The sequence below is a fragment of the Nycticebus coucang genome, chromosome 10 (assembly GCF_027406575.1).
Source record: "Nycticebus coucang isolate mNycCou1 chromosome 10, mNycCou1.pri, whole genome shotgun sequence".
Classification (NCBI taxonomy): Eukaryota; Metazoa; Chordata; class Mammalia; order Primates; family Lorisidae; genus Nycticebus; species Nycticebus coucang.
The window spans coordinates 19,049,823-19,063,346 of record NC_069789.1 but is presented as its reverse complement, the minus strand read 5'-3'; the positions used below and the strand labels follow the sequence as shown (position 1 = coordinate 19,063,346).

General features: G+C 42.5%; 2 protein-coding genes across 5 annotated transcripts in view; one reads left to right on the top strand and one right to left on the bottom strand.

The window, feature by feature from the left end:
- Positions 1 to 251: 251 nt before the first annotated feature.
- Positions 252 to 13,524, bottom strand: part of MAP3K21 (mitogen-activated protein kinase kinase kinase 21) — a 72,485-nt gene continuing 59,212 nt past the window's right edge. For 3 of the 4 annotated variants that reach the window (XM_053606266.1, XM_053606267.1, XM_053606265.1), the window contains 2 exons: positions 10,173 to 11,706; positions 5,840 to 7,559 (listed from right to left, as the gene is read on the bottom strand). In XM_053606266.1, the coding sequence (XP_053462241.1) occupies positions 11,300 to 11,706 (407 nt within the window). In that variant the 3' untranslated portion in view covers positions 5,840 to 7,559; positions 10,173 to 11,299. Of the gene's footprint in view, positions 333 to 3,855; positions 3,917 to 5,839; positions 7,560 to 10,172; positions 11,707 to 13,524 lie in introns of those variants that run through there. The other variant, XM_053606268.1, reaches the window with a different exon arrangement.
- LOC128596668 (spermatogenesis-defective protein 39 homolog) lies at positions 7,556 to 10,160 on the top strand. The gene is made up of 2 exons (XM_053606269.1): positions 7,556 to 9,043; positions 9,081 to 10,160. Exons 1-2 carry the CDS (start codon positions 7,685 to 7,687, stop codon positions 9,204 to 9,206), a joined length of 1,485 nt encoding a protein of 494 aa, XP_053462244.1. The 5' UTR covers positions 7,556 to 7,684; the 3' UTR covers positions 9,207 to 10,160.

Here is a 13,524-nt window from a genome sequence, read left to right as displayed (position 1 = left end):
GTTAGTGATTTTCTACACAATATTAATAATTTTAACAGTTCTAACCAGGTACACTTAAAATACTATGCAATGTGTGGGAAGGCAAGTGGAACCGTTTTTTTTTTTTTTTTTTAATTCAATAAAATGTAACAAAACAACAGAATGGAATCAGGCTCGCTTTACCTTCCCACTGATTCTCTGGAAAGAGAATTATATCAAAATGGAGTTAGGTTTGCTTCTCATTTATTTCTACCAATTCTGGAGGCTGGGCAGTCCAAGATCAAGGTCCTGGCAGATTCAGTGTGTGGTGGGGGCGTATTCCTGGTTCTCAGATGGCCCCTTCTCACTGTGTCCTTCTGTGGTAGAAGGGACAAACAAGCTCCCTCAGGCCTCTTTCATAAGGAAGGGCACTGATCCCATTCATGGGGGTTATGATTTAATCACCCCCACCCATTAGGATTTCAACATGAATTCTGAGGAGCACATTCAGACCACAGCATTTATAAGCTGATTAAAGTGTATTTCTCAGTTGAGCTATTAGATATATGGTACTGTTTCACTTTGAAGGGGGTCTCTGTAAAGCAAAAAGCAGCACCTGTCTATTATTCAGAGGGACTCCCTGAAAAGCAGGGAGCAGCCCTGAGAGAAACAGAAATTAACAAAACAAAGCATAGGGCCAGAGGAGATTAACATAGGAATGAATTTACCTAAAGGCAGAGGGAGCCACAGGGCAGAGGGCTTCCTGTGCAGACTGACAGAGTGAAGGATGCTGCTCTGAGGCTGATTCCAGAATGCACAACAATGTTTCTCTTGCACCAGGGTCTCATCTCAAGTGCTAACCAGGACCAGCACAGGAGACTCTGATGCTCCCCAAGAACATCGGCTTTGAAGGATTTACAGGAGGGTGGAAAGATGGTTGCTGTGACTATGCAAACTAAGAAAGAATACCACACTAGTGAAATGTAGCTTTAGGTATGTAAGAAGCAAAGAGTTGACTCGGGGATGGTGAGCCCTTTCTGCCACCCCTCTACTGTTGAACCTTGTCTTAACTTGTAGAGCTTTTTTGTGTCTTTCCATAAACTCTGAATACTCTAATGTGGGGTGTACTCTTTATTTCATCCTGGTTGCCACATCCTCCCAGAAGGAATGTGTCAACTGAGAGCCTCTGGACAGGGTGCCCCCTGGTGTAGCTTGAAGGGCCTCCCTGGATGGTATGTGGATGTGAAAGAAGAAATCTACAAAGGGTGACGTCTAGGAGAACAGAGGTCTTTGAAGGAGCTAAGGGAATGTCACCTCAAAATATTCCTTGGCATAAAGAATATTTTCAATGAAAAGGCCATTTTTTTATCAGAAAGCACTGGTCTCTCTTCTATAAAACCTGAGTAGCCTGATTTAGAATCAGAAAAGGCTGCTGGCCTCCTTATCACATCCTAGTAGACTTGGCTACAGGGTATTTGAAGCACAATATTTGTCTCTTGGGTTAATTTACAAATCAATCTGTTTCCTTCCTTCTATACTCCCCCCCAGCAACCACATGCTCCATTTTCTTTCCCCCCTCCCTTCTAAAAGGCATCGTTAAAAGCCACTGACTGTCACCAAGACTTCAGGAAATCATTCTTGTGGTTCACCCTATGTACATGGTATTTGGAAATAAACCTTTCTCTTATTAATCTACCATAACTGTGAGTTGATCTTTTCAGTGAACCAACCTAGGGGGAAAGGGCAAGTTTCTCTAGGACCCCTTCATCTTCTCAGGGGTCTCTCCTTGGTGACTCAGCTCTTAGGAATTTGTAGACTTAACTTCCTGGGACCTGGAAATTTCCACTTCTGTGAAATTCTGTAGTTCTGTGGAGGGCTAGAACAGCATCTTTTGCTTGATTCAAACAGACGAATGAGAAAAGTACCTGTTGGTGGAACTTTTTGACTGGAGATAAAAAGGGAAAGACCAAGCCAGTCAGGGAGCACAGCCATTTTGAATTCTTCTATGCCATAAGCTCTGTCAGTTGAAATAAAAGGCTTTTTCCTCTTAAATATGGTGTTTGGGTGCTCTTTCTCTCCATTGGGACACATCTTCCTGCAACATTTTGATTGCCTGTGAGGTTGTCCAACAGGCTTTGCTCTGCTCTCTTTTGTTTTTGTCACTTTGTGTTTGTGGTGTGTCTTTCAATTCTTTGACCACCGAAGAACCCGTTGTTTAAAGCTCCAGCACCCTTTCAACTTTACACTACTTAGGAAGTACAGGGGTCACTATGGAAGTTTTGAGACAGATTGTGTTATGGTCCATTCCTTCACTTCCAGGAAACATGGTCAACAGCGCCCTTTCTGATTCACTTTGCTCAGCTCATCAATGTTGCTGGGAGGCCTTCATTTGTTTCCATCAGCATAGATTTTAGTTTCTTGATTTTCGTGCATCTCAAAATTTTCATAATGACCCACATATCCCTCTGTATTAACTGCTGTTAGCTAATATAATGCTTTACTTGTAAATAAGCATGTTGGGTCATTCTTGTCATACCCAGCTAAACCAGCATCAAGGAACTAGGGGGCAAAAGCACTCAGGGCACATAGTACCCACTTCAAAAAATTAGATTTTCCACAAGCCTGGCTGCTGAAGCACCCTGCTATAACCCCAAAACCAGTTTTACGTAGTAGCTTTTCAAACAACTAGCCATGACTCTGAAGACTGGTTTTATCTACCACCGTCACTCACCATCAGAGCTGTCCCAAAAGTTTCTCTACTGACAATGAGCTTTCTGTCATCAGTAAGTAACAGTGCTTTTTTGGATAAAACTCCCAACCTTTTCAGGAAGTGCCTGTGGCTCAAAGGAGTCGGGCGCTGGCCCCATATACCGGAGGTGGTGGGTTCAAACCTGGCCCCAGCCCAAAACTGCAAAAAACAAACAAACAAACAAAAAAAATCTCCCAATCTTTTCTTTGTTCTTCAGGCAGACTGAAGACCACCTGGTCTATGTGTATGCCCTGAATTGTGATTCTAGTGATATATGATTCTTCCACTCAGGGCTAGACAGGGACGACCCCACCACATACACACACACTCACACCCAAATTCTTTAGTCCCAGGTGAGCTCAGAAATCAGACCTCCAGGCTCAGTGCCTGTGGCTCAAGCCACTAAGGAACCAGCCACATACACCTGAGCTGGCGGGTTCAAATCCAGCCTGTGCCCGCCAAACAACAACAGCTGCAACCAAAAAATAGCCGGGCATTGTGGCAGGTACCTGTGGTCCCAGCTACTTGGGAGGCGGAGGCAGGAGAATTGCTTGAGCCCAGGAGTTTGAGGTTGCTGTGAGCTGTGATGTCATAGTACTCTACCCAGGGTGACAGCTTAAGGCTCTGTCTCAAAAAATTAAAAAAAAAAAAAAAAAGAAAGAAATCAGACCTCCATCTCTGGGAATAAACAGGGTGCCGTTTCCAGGCCACGCCCTGTGGGCTCTAGCAAGGTCATGAACAAAGCAGCCTGAAACATTTTGGCTGGTTCCACCTTGAGTAGGGAGCACACACCCTAATCCCTTACCTGAGACAAAAACTGTAAAGACCTAATAACCTTGCCCCAGTGGACAGACAGCACTCATTCATTTGTTAATACACTCGTTAACTTTGAAAAGGTGTTTTTCCACCTACCAAGTCCACAAAGGGCCCATATGGGAGACTTCTTTTTTTTTTTTTTTTTTTTTTTTTATTTTTGGCCGGGGCTGGGCTTGAACCCACCACCTCCGGCATATGGGATCGGCGCCCTACCCGTTGAGCCACAGGCGCCGCCCCATATGGGAGACTTCTAAACTTGAGTCTCGCCCTTTGCTAGCAGCTCTGGTAGTTTTACTCCTTCTGTATTCCTTTCTAATAAAATCCTATCTTACCGTTGATCTGTGGTCCTTGTACCCAGCATTCATTCTTCCAATCCCCGAAACCAAGGACCTACTGAAGAAGACATTCCGTTAACAAAAGCTTTCCAAATAAAATGTTTTGAATGTATTTTGTCTCTATTTTATGAGACTGTGACAGTACTCACACATTTCTAGGCTTCTGAGATTTTTGATGACTGAAAAACTACTGTAACTGCAGAACCAGTCCCATCTGGTTCAAATTTGTGTAATAAAATGGTGAGTTGCTTTTCGTTTGCTATGGACGCCCAGGTTACAAGTTATGAACACTGAACCCGCAGGGATGAATGAAGGGTGCAACTAGGGCAGAACCTAAGTGCTCAGACCAAGGAATGGGGACCAAATTAATAAGTGGACACCAGAAGGCAGGGTCCATGATCAATCAGATCAAGCCCTAGCATCAACCCCACAGCACCAACCAGTCAGATCATGGCCCCAGATATTACCTCAATGCAAGATCCAATCAGATCTCACCTCATTACCCTCTGCCCAAGACCCGCCCCACTCCCAGCTCAAGGAGGCAGGTTAGAGCCACACTCGTCTGTCTTCTCACTGCAAAGCCTCACAATAAATTTTTCTCTACAAAAACCTAGTGCTTTGGTGTTGGGCTTCTGGTTGCATGCCAGCGAATGGACCTCTATTGGTTTGGGAACAAAATGTAACTGTAAGTCCTTTTGGGGACGTTTCCCGCAGCCCCCCAGCCCCGCGCTGGAGACAGGCTGTGCTGTGGCCTGCAGCGTCTGCAGAGGGTTTGGCTCAGGGATCTGCTCTCGGTTTCTGTTTTCCCAGCATGGCCCTCCTGCCTCCCACACTTCTACTTTTATTTTTTTGTAGTAAAGTTTTGGATTTTAGAGGACATCTTATTTTGTTTTTTTACTTTCAAGAGGAGGCCCTGTCAACCTCCACCGCTTGGCAACACTACCTTAGTTTAGATGCCATTGACGACGCCCACATAAGATGTCTTCATCTTCTACGTGACCCTCACACTTACAACAGGTACATAGTGATGACCCAACACAGGCCGGGTCTTTGGAAATATACCAAACCTTCCAGTGCCTATTTTATATCTAATGAATAGGGATAATACTGCTTACCTCATGATTTTTTTTAAAAGAGAAGTTACAGGAGGTACTTTATACACAGGGTTCCCAAAATTTAACAGATATACAATGTATGATGAGTTTCACCCCCTCTTACATGAAATCCTGTGATCTGCTTTCCTAATTCAGTTTGGCTGTTTTGTTTTTTTTTTGCTAATTTTACTTTTTCTTTTCTTTTTTTAGCTAGGGTCTTGTTCTGTCACCCAGGCTGGAATGCAATGGCATTATCACAGCTCACCATAACCTCCAACTCCTGAACTACAGTGATCCTCCCACTACCAAGAACCCAAGTAGCTGGGACTAAATATAGGCATCACCTGGCTTGGCTGCCCTCAAACTTTTATCACTTAGTAAGAATTACCAGATGTTAAATGGCAATTGAAATTCCTCTGATTTAAACAACAAGTTAATAATTAACATGTTTCATTAATCACATTCTTATAGCACCAGGTAATTCCACTCTGCAAAAATGTACCTTCTGAAAAGCTATGGTTGCAAAGTCTCACCATAAGATCCAATTTTTCAATGCATATGTAAGCCAAGCAATATTTTATTTTGTTATATTTTTAGAGAAAGGTTCTTGCTCTGTCACCTGGGCTAGCAGGTGCATGATCACAGCTCACGGCAACCTCAAACTCTTAGGTTCAAACAATCCTCCTGCCTCAGCATTGCAAATATCTGGGACTAGCGATGCTGAGGTTGATTTTTCTTATTGTTTTGTAAAAATGGAGTCTTGCAGTGTTGCCTGGGATGGTACTGGTCAAGTGATCCTCCCAAAATGCTGGAATTACAGGTTTAAGCAATCATGTCCAACCTTAGAACATTTTAAATAAAATATTTATTATACCTCTTTTGGAATATTTAATCCCCTGACTCATTTAGTAATCTCCACTTTAATGAATTTAGCATGGTAAGTAAGACCTGGCTCATTAAGCATTATTAATCTTTATTAACATAGTTTTTCTTATTGAATACAAAGTAAACCATTGCAAACTATAATCACAATCATTAGGAATATATCAAAGCCATTGAGCAAATAGACCAGCTATAAAAAGTTTATTAAAAAAATAGACAACATATGTAAACATCTTTTACAGTCACAAGGCCTCATAATATAGCACATCAGGTCCATGCCTTAAATTTCTGCAGTGGGAGCACCTTAATTGTTGATTAATAATAATCAGCTTAATTTACCTTTCAGTGAGCTATTAAGCCTATAAAAAATAAATAACCAGATTCTACTAAGTTCACTAACACACAAAGAAAATCACAAATATACAACAGATCACGGCAGAAAATATCTATGTGCAATGACATGTGAAACTGAATTCTTATATTGCAACTATCTTTTTAATGTAGCTTTATTTCTAGATTCATCACAATGTAGAATTGACTAAAATAAAGCTAACGGGAGCAGGAAGAGGGGTGACAGAGATTAGATAGATGGACACCCACACAACACACACACACACACACCCCACAAGCACGCACACACATAGAAGGCATGTTTTGGTAGAAGCAAAACCATGGACATAGTTTCTATTCTTTTTCTTTCATGTACTGATCATTTTAGGCAAGGCTTTCCTTTACTCTTACATGTTCCTAAAACACTGAATAAAACCAGCTAACCTTAGTTTCAAGTGTAACAAAATTTTGAGGAAACCAAATCTCTCTTACGTAACTCAGTAACCACTGGAAAGTGAAAATGAACAACAGAATGGATGATAATACAAGAAGACAAAGTAAGTACCTGAGCTTTTGCTGCAAGAATCCCAGAAGCAAGATTATTTCCATTAGGGCAAAAAGCACTATGTTCACAAAGTCCTTTCACTCTGTCTGTCATCTGTTGGGCGTACCTGCTTGGTGACTAAGATGTTCCAAAAGAGCCAAAGAATATGGTTTCCCCTTTTCCCCTATTACCTAAGGTTAGGTATTCCATCACACTTTATGGAATTTATTTTAAATTGCTGACATTTAAGTTATTCAGTTTAACCAAGGTATAATCTTAAATAATAGCAAGCAATGTTTTTAATTTCATTTTTCCTTATATGGAAAACTTAAATATTTATTGTCTGTCTTCTGAATAACCATATTCTAGAGACAGAAAGAACAATAGATTTAACAAAACTCCACAAATTTACCAAGCTCCTGGCTAGCCATTTCTGTAGCAATAATCTAGTAGTCTACTGATAACCTACACATATGATTGTAAAAGTGAGTCATAAATAATTTTAAATCACTTAAAACACCAACTTGCTATGCAAAGACCCTTTTTATACACTCACTTCTGATAGTAACCCATGACAGAGTTGTCATTGCCACTGTATCTCAACAGATGTCTAACATTTAGCCACAATTACACGAAATGTTAAACAGTCACAAAATACTTAAATTCTAACAATATTGTACGGCTGTTTATTGAGTTGGCAGTGTTTGAGTGTATTCTGGATTGTATCAGAATATAGGTTCAAATCGAAAAATAAAACTAAAGCACATAACAGTTTGCAACACATGATACACACAAACAGAGCTAGGCGCGTGTAATTTAGTTTTTAAAAATTCTACTGAAGAATGGAAAACCTTGCTCCGCCCCGGGACAGTCACCTTCCGCCCCTTCTCTATGTCGCACTGCCTGACTAAAAAGGCTGGTCCAGCGGTGGCGGAGGCTGGCACTGTCCTGAGAGGGAGGGCTCGATGTGGAAGAGATGAATCGGACAAAGGGTGATGAGGAGGAGTATTGGAACAGCTCCAAGTTCAAGGCTTTCACCTTTGATGATGACGATGATGAGCTTTCACAGTTAAAGGAGTCCAAGCGAGCAGTGAATAGCCTTCGAGATTTCGTGGATGATGATGATGATGATGATGATGACTTGGAGCGAGTCAGCTGGAGTGGGGAACCTGTGGGAAGTATCTCATGGTCCATCAAAGAGACTGCTGGTAATAGTGGGTCAACCCAAGAGGGACGTGAGCAGCTAAAGAGCCGAAACAGCTTCTCCTACACACAGCTACCCAAACCTACTTCTACCTACTCTTTGAGCAGCTTTTTTAGAGGTAGAACTAGACCTGGAAGTTTCCAGTCGCTTTCTGATGCTCTGTCAGATACGCCTGCCAAGAGCTATGCTCCAGAGCTGGGGAGACCCAAGGGGGAGTATAGGGATTATAGCAATGACTGGAGCCCCAGTGATACAGTGCGACGCCTCCGGAGGGGCAAGGTCTGCTCACTAGAAAGATTCCGCTCCTTACAGGACAAGCTACAACTCCTGGAAGAGGCAGTAAGCATGCATGATGGAAACGTCATTACTGCAGTTCTGATTTTCTTGAAAAGGACGCTGTGCAAAGAGATCCTCTTCCGGGAGCTGGAGGTGCGACAGGTTGCCCTGAGACATTTCATTCACTTCCTTAAGGAAATAGGGGATCAAAAGCTGCTTTTAGACCTCTTTAGGTTCCTAGATAGAACAGAAGAACTTGCGCTTTCCCATTATCGAGAACATTTGAACATTCAGGACCCTGAGAAACGAAAGGAATTTCTCAAGACCTGCATTGGTTTACCATTTTCAGCAGAAGATTCTGCACACATCCAAGACCATTATACACTCCTGGAACGTCAGATCATTATTGAGGCAAATGATCGACATCTAGAATCAGCAGGACAGACTGAGATCTTCCGAAAGCACCCGCGCAAAGCTTCCATCCTCAACATGCCACTGGTGACGATGCTTTTCTATTCCTGCTTCTATCACTACACGGAGGCTGAGGGAACATTCAGCAGTCCCATCAACTTGAAGAAGACATTTAAGATTCCAGACAAACAGTATGTACTGACAGCCCTGGCTGCTCGTGCCAAGCTTCGAGCCTGGAATGATGTAGATGCCCTCTTCACCACAAAGAACTGGCTAGGCTATACCAAGAAGAGAGCACCGATTGGCTTCCATCGGGTTGTGGAAATTTTGCACAAGAACAGTGCCCCCGTCCAGATACTACAGGAATATGTTAATCTAGTAGAAGATGTGGACACAAAGTTGAACTTAGCCACAAAGTTCAAATGCCATGATGTCGTCATTGATGTGAGTCCCCAAGAAATGAGAGCCCTCAGATTCTCAGACCTGCCGGGACCTGAAGGATCGTCAGCAGTTGCTAGCATACAGGAGTAAGGTAGATAAAGGATCCGCAGAGGAAGAGAAGATTGACGCCCTTCTCAGCAGCGCGCAAATTCGATGGAAGAATTAAGTGGCATTAGCTATCCTGAAACCTGCCTCATTTTTTCTTTTCCTGCCTGTGAAAGTAACGAGAGCATCAGCATCACATCACTTGGGCTAATTATCAACAGGCACTGCCTGCCTGCATCCTGTGACACAGCCAGCACTTGGGCATGGATAGATCAGACTAATCTTCCATCCAAGAGATTTAAAGGCCAAGATCTAAAGCTTTGACTCATGAGAATGATTCTTTCCACCTGGTGCTCTTGTGAAGGTGGGAGTGATTTCTAGATTGGGCCCATACTGGGTGAACTCTTTCTTGGTCTGAGAAAAGTCACTGCTCCAGAAAGGAACTCTCTTAAACTGTGAGGTACAGGTATAATCTGATGGCCAGTCCATTCCACTCATCTAATTATGATCCAGGACTTGGTGCTGGACCTTGGCGGTTCTGCTGTGAATGAAGTCAGAACAGAACCAAAATGGCTGTCTTCCAGGGGCCTCAGAAAGTGGTTCAGTGTCGCCCAGGACCTGTTGGAGACATGCCAGATTGCACAGAATCCTCTACACCCCCATGACAGACATTGCCCTGATATTGTGTTTCTTCAGCCAGTATCCCTCTGCTGCCCCAGTTTATTCTCTGTCCAAAAACTTAGGGTTCCTTTCTCACCTGCACTTTCCTCAACTTATTCTTTGCCAGACTCACACCCTCATACAGAGCTCAGATGTAGCAATGCCGGAGAGCTCTCCCTTTATGCAAAATCTCATTATTTCTAGAAGTTTCGCCTGGGCTAAACTCAGCAGCACTTCTATTAGGATATTTAGATAGTGGTTTTATTTTCACACTTACTTTTTGAGTGGCTATTCCATAATGCTATACTCTTGCCCTGTGCCGTTATTTACCTCTCTTCTCTGTGACTAAACTGGGTCTTCCTGACATGCCTAGACTCCTAATAAAGCTGTTGTTTCCTTGGAAAAAAAAAAAAAATGAATGGAAAACCTTTCACTTCTAAAAACCATATAAAGGCTACTGATGTCAGAAGAGCCCTCTCTTTTCTTTTTTTTTTTTTTTAAGAGACAGAGTTTCGCTTTATTGCCCTCAGTAGAGTGCCGTGGCACCACAGCTCACAGCTACCTCCAAGTACTGGGCTTAGGCGATTCTCCTGACTCAGCCTCCTGAGTAGCTGGAACTACAGGCACCCGCCACAACACCTGGCTATTTTTTTGTTGCAGGTTGGCCAGGGCTGGGCTCAAACCTGCCACCCTTGGGATATGGGGCCAGCGTACTACCCACTGAGCCACAGGCGCCGCCCAGAAGAGCCTTTCTAAAAGAAAAACCTAAAGATTAGCCTTGCCCAGGGACATACAATATAGTCTCAGCTAAATGTCAATGACTAATCTTCTAAACTCTGCTTTGGAATTCTAATGGATAAAAGGTTTATAATTTATATTCAGTAAAACTTTTATAAGTTATTTAGTAAAATTTTCTTAGAGAGAAATATCATTGCATAATTTAGGTGAGATTGGACATAGTTATGCCTTATGAGCCTACAGCTGGGGTTAAGTAGTTGAAATAGGATTCTGTATTCAAGTCATCAGATTTAAAAAAAATACCTTTACTTACAAATATCACATTTTTCTTGCCAAGAACTCATAGCTCTTTCTTGGCTTTTTGTTGAAAAGAAAGAGGAAAGGAAGGAAAGGAAAGGGAAAGGAAGGGAAAAGGAAAGAAAAGGAAAAAAAGGAAGCAAACCCAATGCGCCTCATCACAATCTCTGTTCTGGACTAACAGACAAGAATATAAATGAGGACAGAACATTGTAACTGTGCTTAAGATAATTCTACCCAGCATAATTGTCATGGGTACGCATTTCTTGCTTTACACTTTTGTGTAGTTCAAGTCACTAGAGAAGAATCCACTAGAAAACAAAATACAACGGCTAATAGCGATCAGATTCGTTGTTTGGAGAAGTTAACTGTCCATTACTAATTTAGTAACATGGCCACAGCTTTTGAAAGCAGGGCAGCATGAAACAATTCAAAGGTAGATATATTGTATTCATTTGTTCACCTTAAAAGAAAAATACCAGGAAGAAAGAAATGCTTAAATAATACAAGGCACTTAATTTAAGACAGAAATTCTTTCTCCAGCTCATATATAGACGGTTGGCTAGTTTGACTCTTCATTCTGCACAGAGGGACAGTGCAGTCCCTGCTCTGACCTTCCATGTCCGCGTCCAGTAATGAAGGTACATAGAATTTAGTTCTTTCCTTGGCACCAAGGAAATGGGTAGGGCTTGGTCCCGGACAGCCCCGTGCACAGGTGGCCTTTGCAGGGGGAGGCCTTGCTCTCTGTGGGACAGCTTGCGGCCGACCGACTGGGCTTCTCAAGGAGGCAGGGCGAGGCCGGGGAAGGGCACTGACAGGTCCATGTGTCCCAGAGGAGATCTCGCCTGGCTGGTGACGTAGAGGACCAGAGGAGGAGTGGAGAGGCAGTTCACAGGCTGGGGTGGCTGAGAGAAAAGCTGTACCAGCTGAGGAGAAAGCCAAGACAGTGGGCAATTACACAGTGACTTTTTATTTAATTTTATTTTATGTTTTTACTTTTTTTTGTTGTTTGTTTTTGAGACAGAGTCTCACTATGTCACCCTTAGTAGAATGCCGTGGCGTCACAGCTCACAGCAGCCTCAAACTCTTGGGCTTAAGCAATTCTCTTGCCTCAGCCTCCCAAGTAGCTGGGACCACAGGCGCCCGCCACAACGCCTGGCTGTATTTTGGTTGTAGTTGTCTTTGCTGTTTGGCAGACCCACGCTGGATTCGAACCCACTAGCTCTGATGTATGTGGCTTGTGCCTTATCCGCTGAGCTACACACACTGAGTCTATTTTTACTTTTTTTTTTTTTTTTGTAGAGACAGAGTCTCACTTTATCACCCTTGGTAGAGTGCCGTGGCGTCACACAGCTCACAGCAACCTCCAACTCCTAGGCTTAGGCGATTCTCTTGCCTCAGCCTCCCAAGTAGCTGGGATTACAGGCGCCCGCCACAACGCCCGGCTATTTTTTTGTTGCAGTTTGGCCGGGGCCGGGTTTGAACCCACCACCCTCGGCATGTGGGGCCGGCGCCCTACCTGCTGAGCCACAGGCGCCGCCCTATTTTTACTTTTTTAAGACAAAGTTTCACTCTGTTGCTTTGGGTAGAGTGCTGGTGGCATCATAGTTCACAGCAACCTCAAACTCCTAGGCTCAAGTGATCCTCTTGCTTCAGCCTCCTGAGTGATCTTAGACTACAGGTGACCGTCACAATTCCTGGCTAGTTTTTCTATTTGTGGAAATGAGGAATTGCTCTTGCTTAGGATGGTCTCAAACTCTTTAAGTTTAAGTAATCCACCTGCCTTGGCCTCCCAGAGTGCTAGGATTACAGGTGCGAACCACTGCGCCTGGCTGATAATGACTTTTAAAACAATGGATATGAAGACAAATAATTATGATGACGATTCAACAAAGTGATGACTTTTAAATGGCCTTCAACAAAAAGCAGAAAAAAAAAACCTTTTACAACTGCTGGAATATGTATATTTTTAGAGATGGGGTCTAACATAGTTGCCTAGGTTGTACAGCAGAGGTGATCCAAAGGTGTGAGGACTGCAGCTTGGAAGGCCTGGCCTCAAATACTTCTCCCACCTCAATCTCCGGAGTAGCGGAGACAACAGGTGTGTGTCACTGCTCACCTAATTTTTTTCTTTTTAAACGAAAAAGTACTGCAAGGTTGTAAAGAGTACTTCAACCTACAGAAATGATATTTGTAAACAGAGCTAGATCATCTTGATAGTGCTTAGGACAATGGTCACTGTAAGTGCCTTATAAACAAGGGAGCTTTCAAAATGGATGAGATTGGAATAAATTAACATGATTGAACTTCACTCTTGATTATAATTTGAAAAAATTGACGAAAATAGGAAAGCGCTTAGGTTTTTACATGTTACCGCTTCTCTTGCTTGTCCTCAACAATTAACTTATTACTGCTTTGGCGAGTAATTATGGGCTTACAAATAAGAAAATAATGCTTTCTTATGGGATTATTATGCTAGAATTTCTCCTTGAGCAATTATAAACTTCCAATACTTTATTGATTTACAAAAGGGTAATAAACCAACTTATCTTAAAGACAATGAACAATAATCTGAAAACATGTCTAGGTATAGTATTTAAAGGAAAGAGACAGAGGAAAAGAGAAACAGAATGAAAGCAGTCTCAATTTTCATATAGCATAACATTTTACAACTTAAAAACCATTTTCACATATGTTACCTCACTTAATACTCATGATAGGTTATGAGGTTATTGTAATTATCT

Coding starts and splice junctions, on each gene's coding strand:
- LOC128596668 (XM_053606269.1), top strand. CDS start 7,685: ATGAATCGGACAAAGGGTGATGAGGAGGAGTATTGGAACAGCTCCAAG. Junction 9,044..9,080: donor GCCATGATGTCGTCATTGAT/GTGAGTCCCCAA, acceptor TCAGATTCTCAG/ACCTGCCGGGACCTGAAGGA.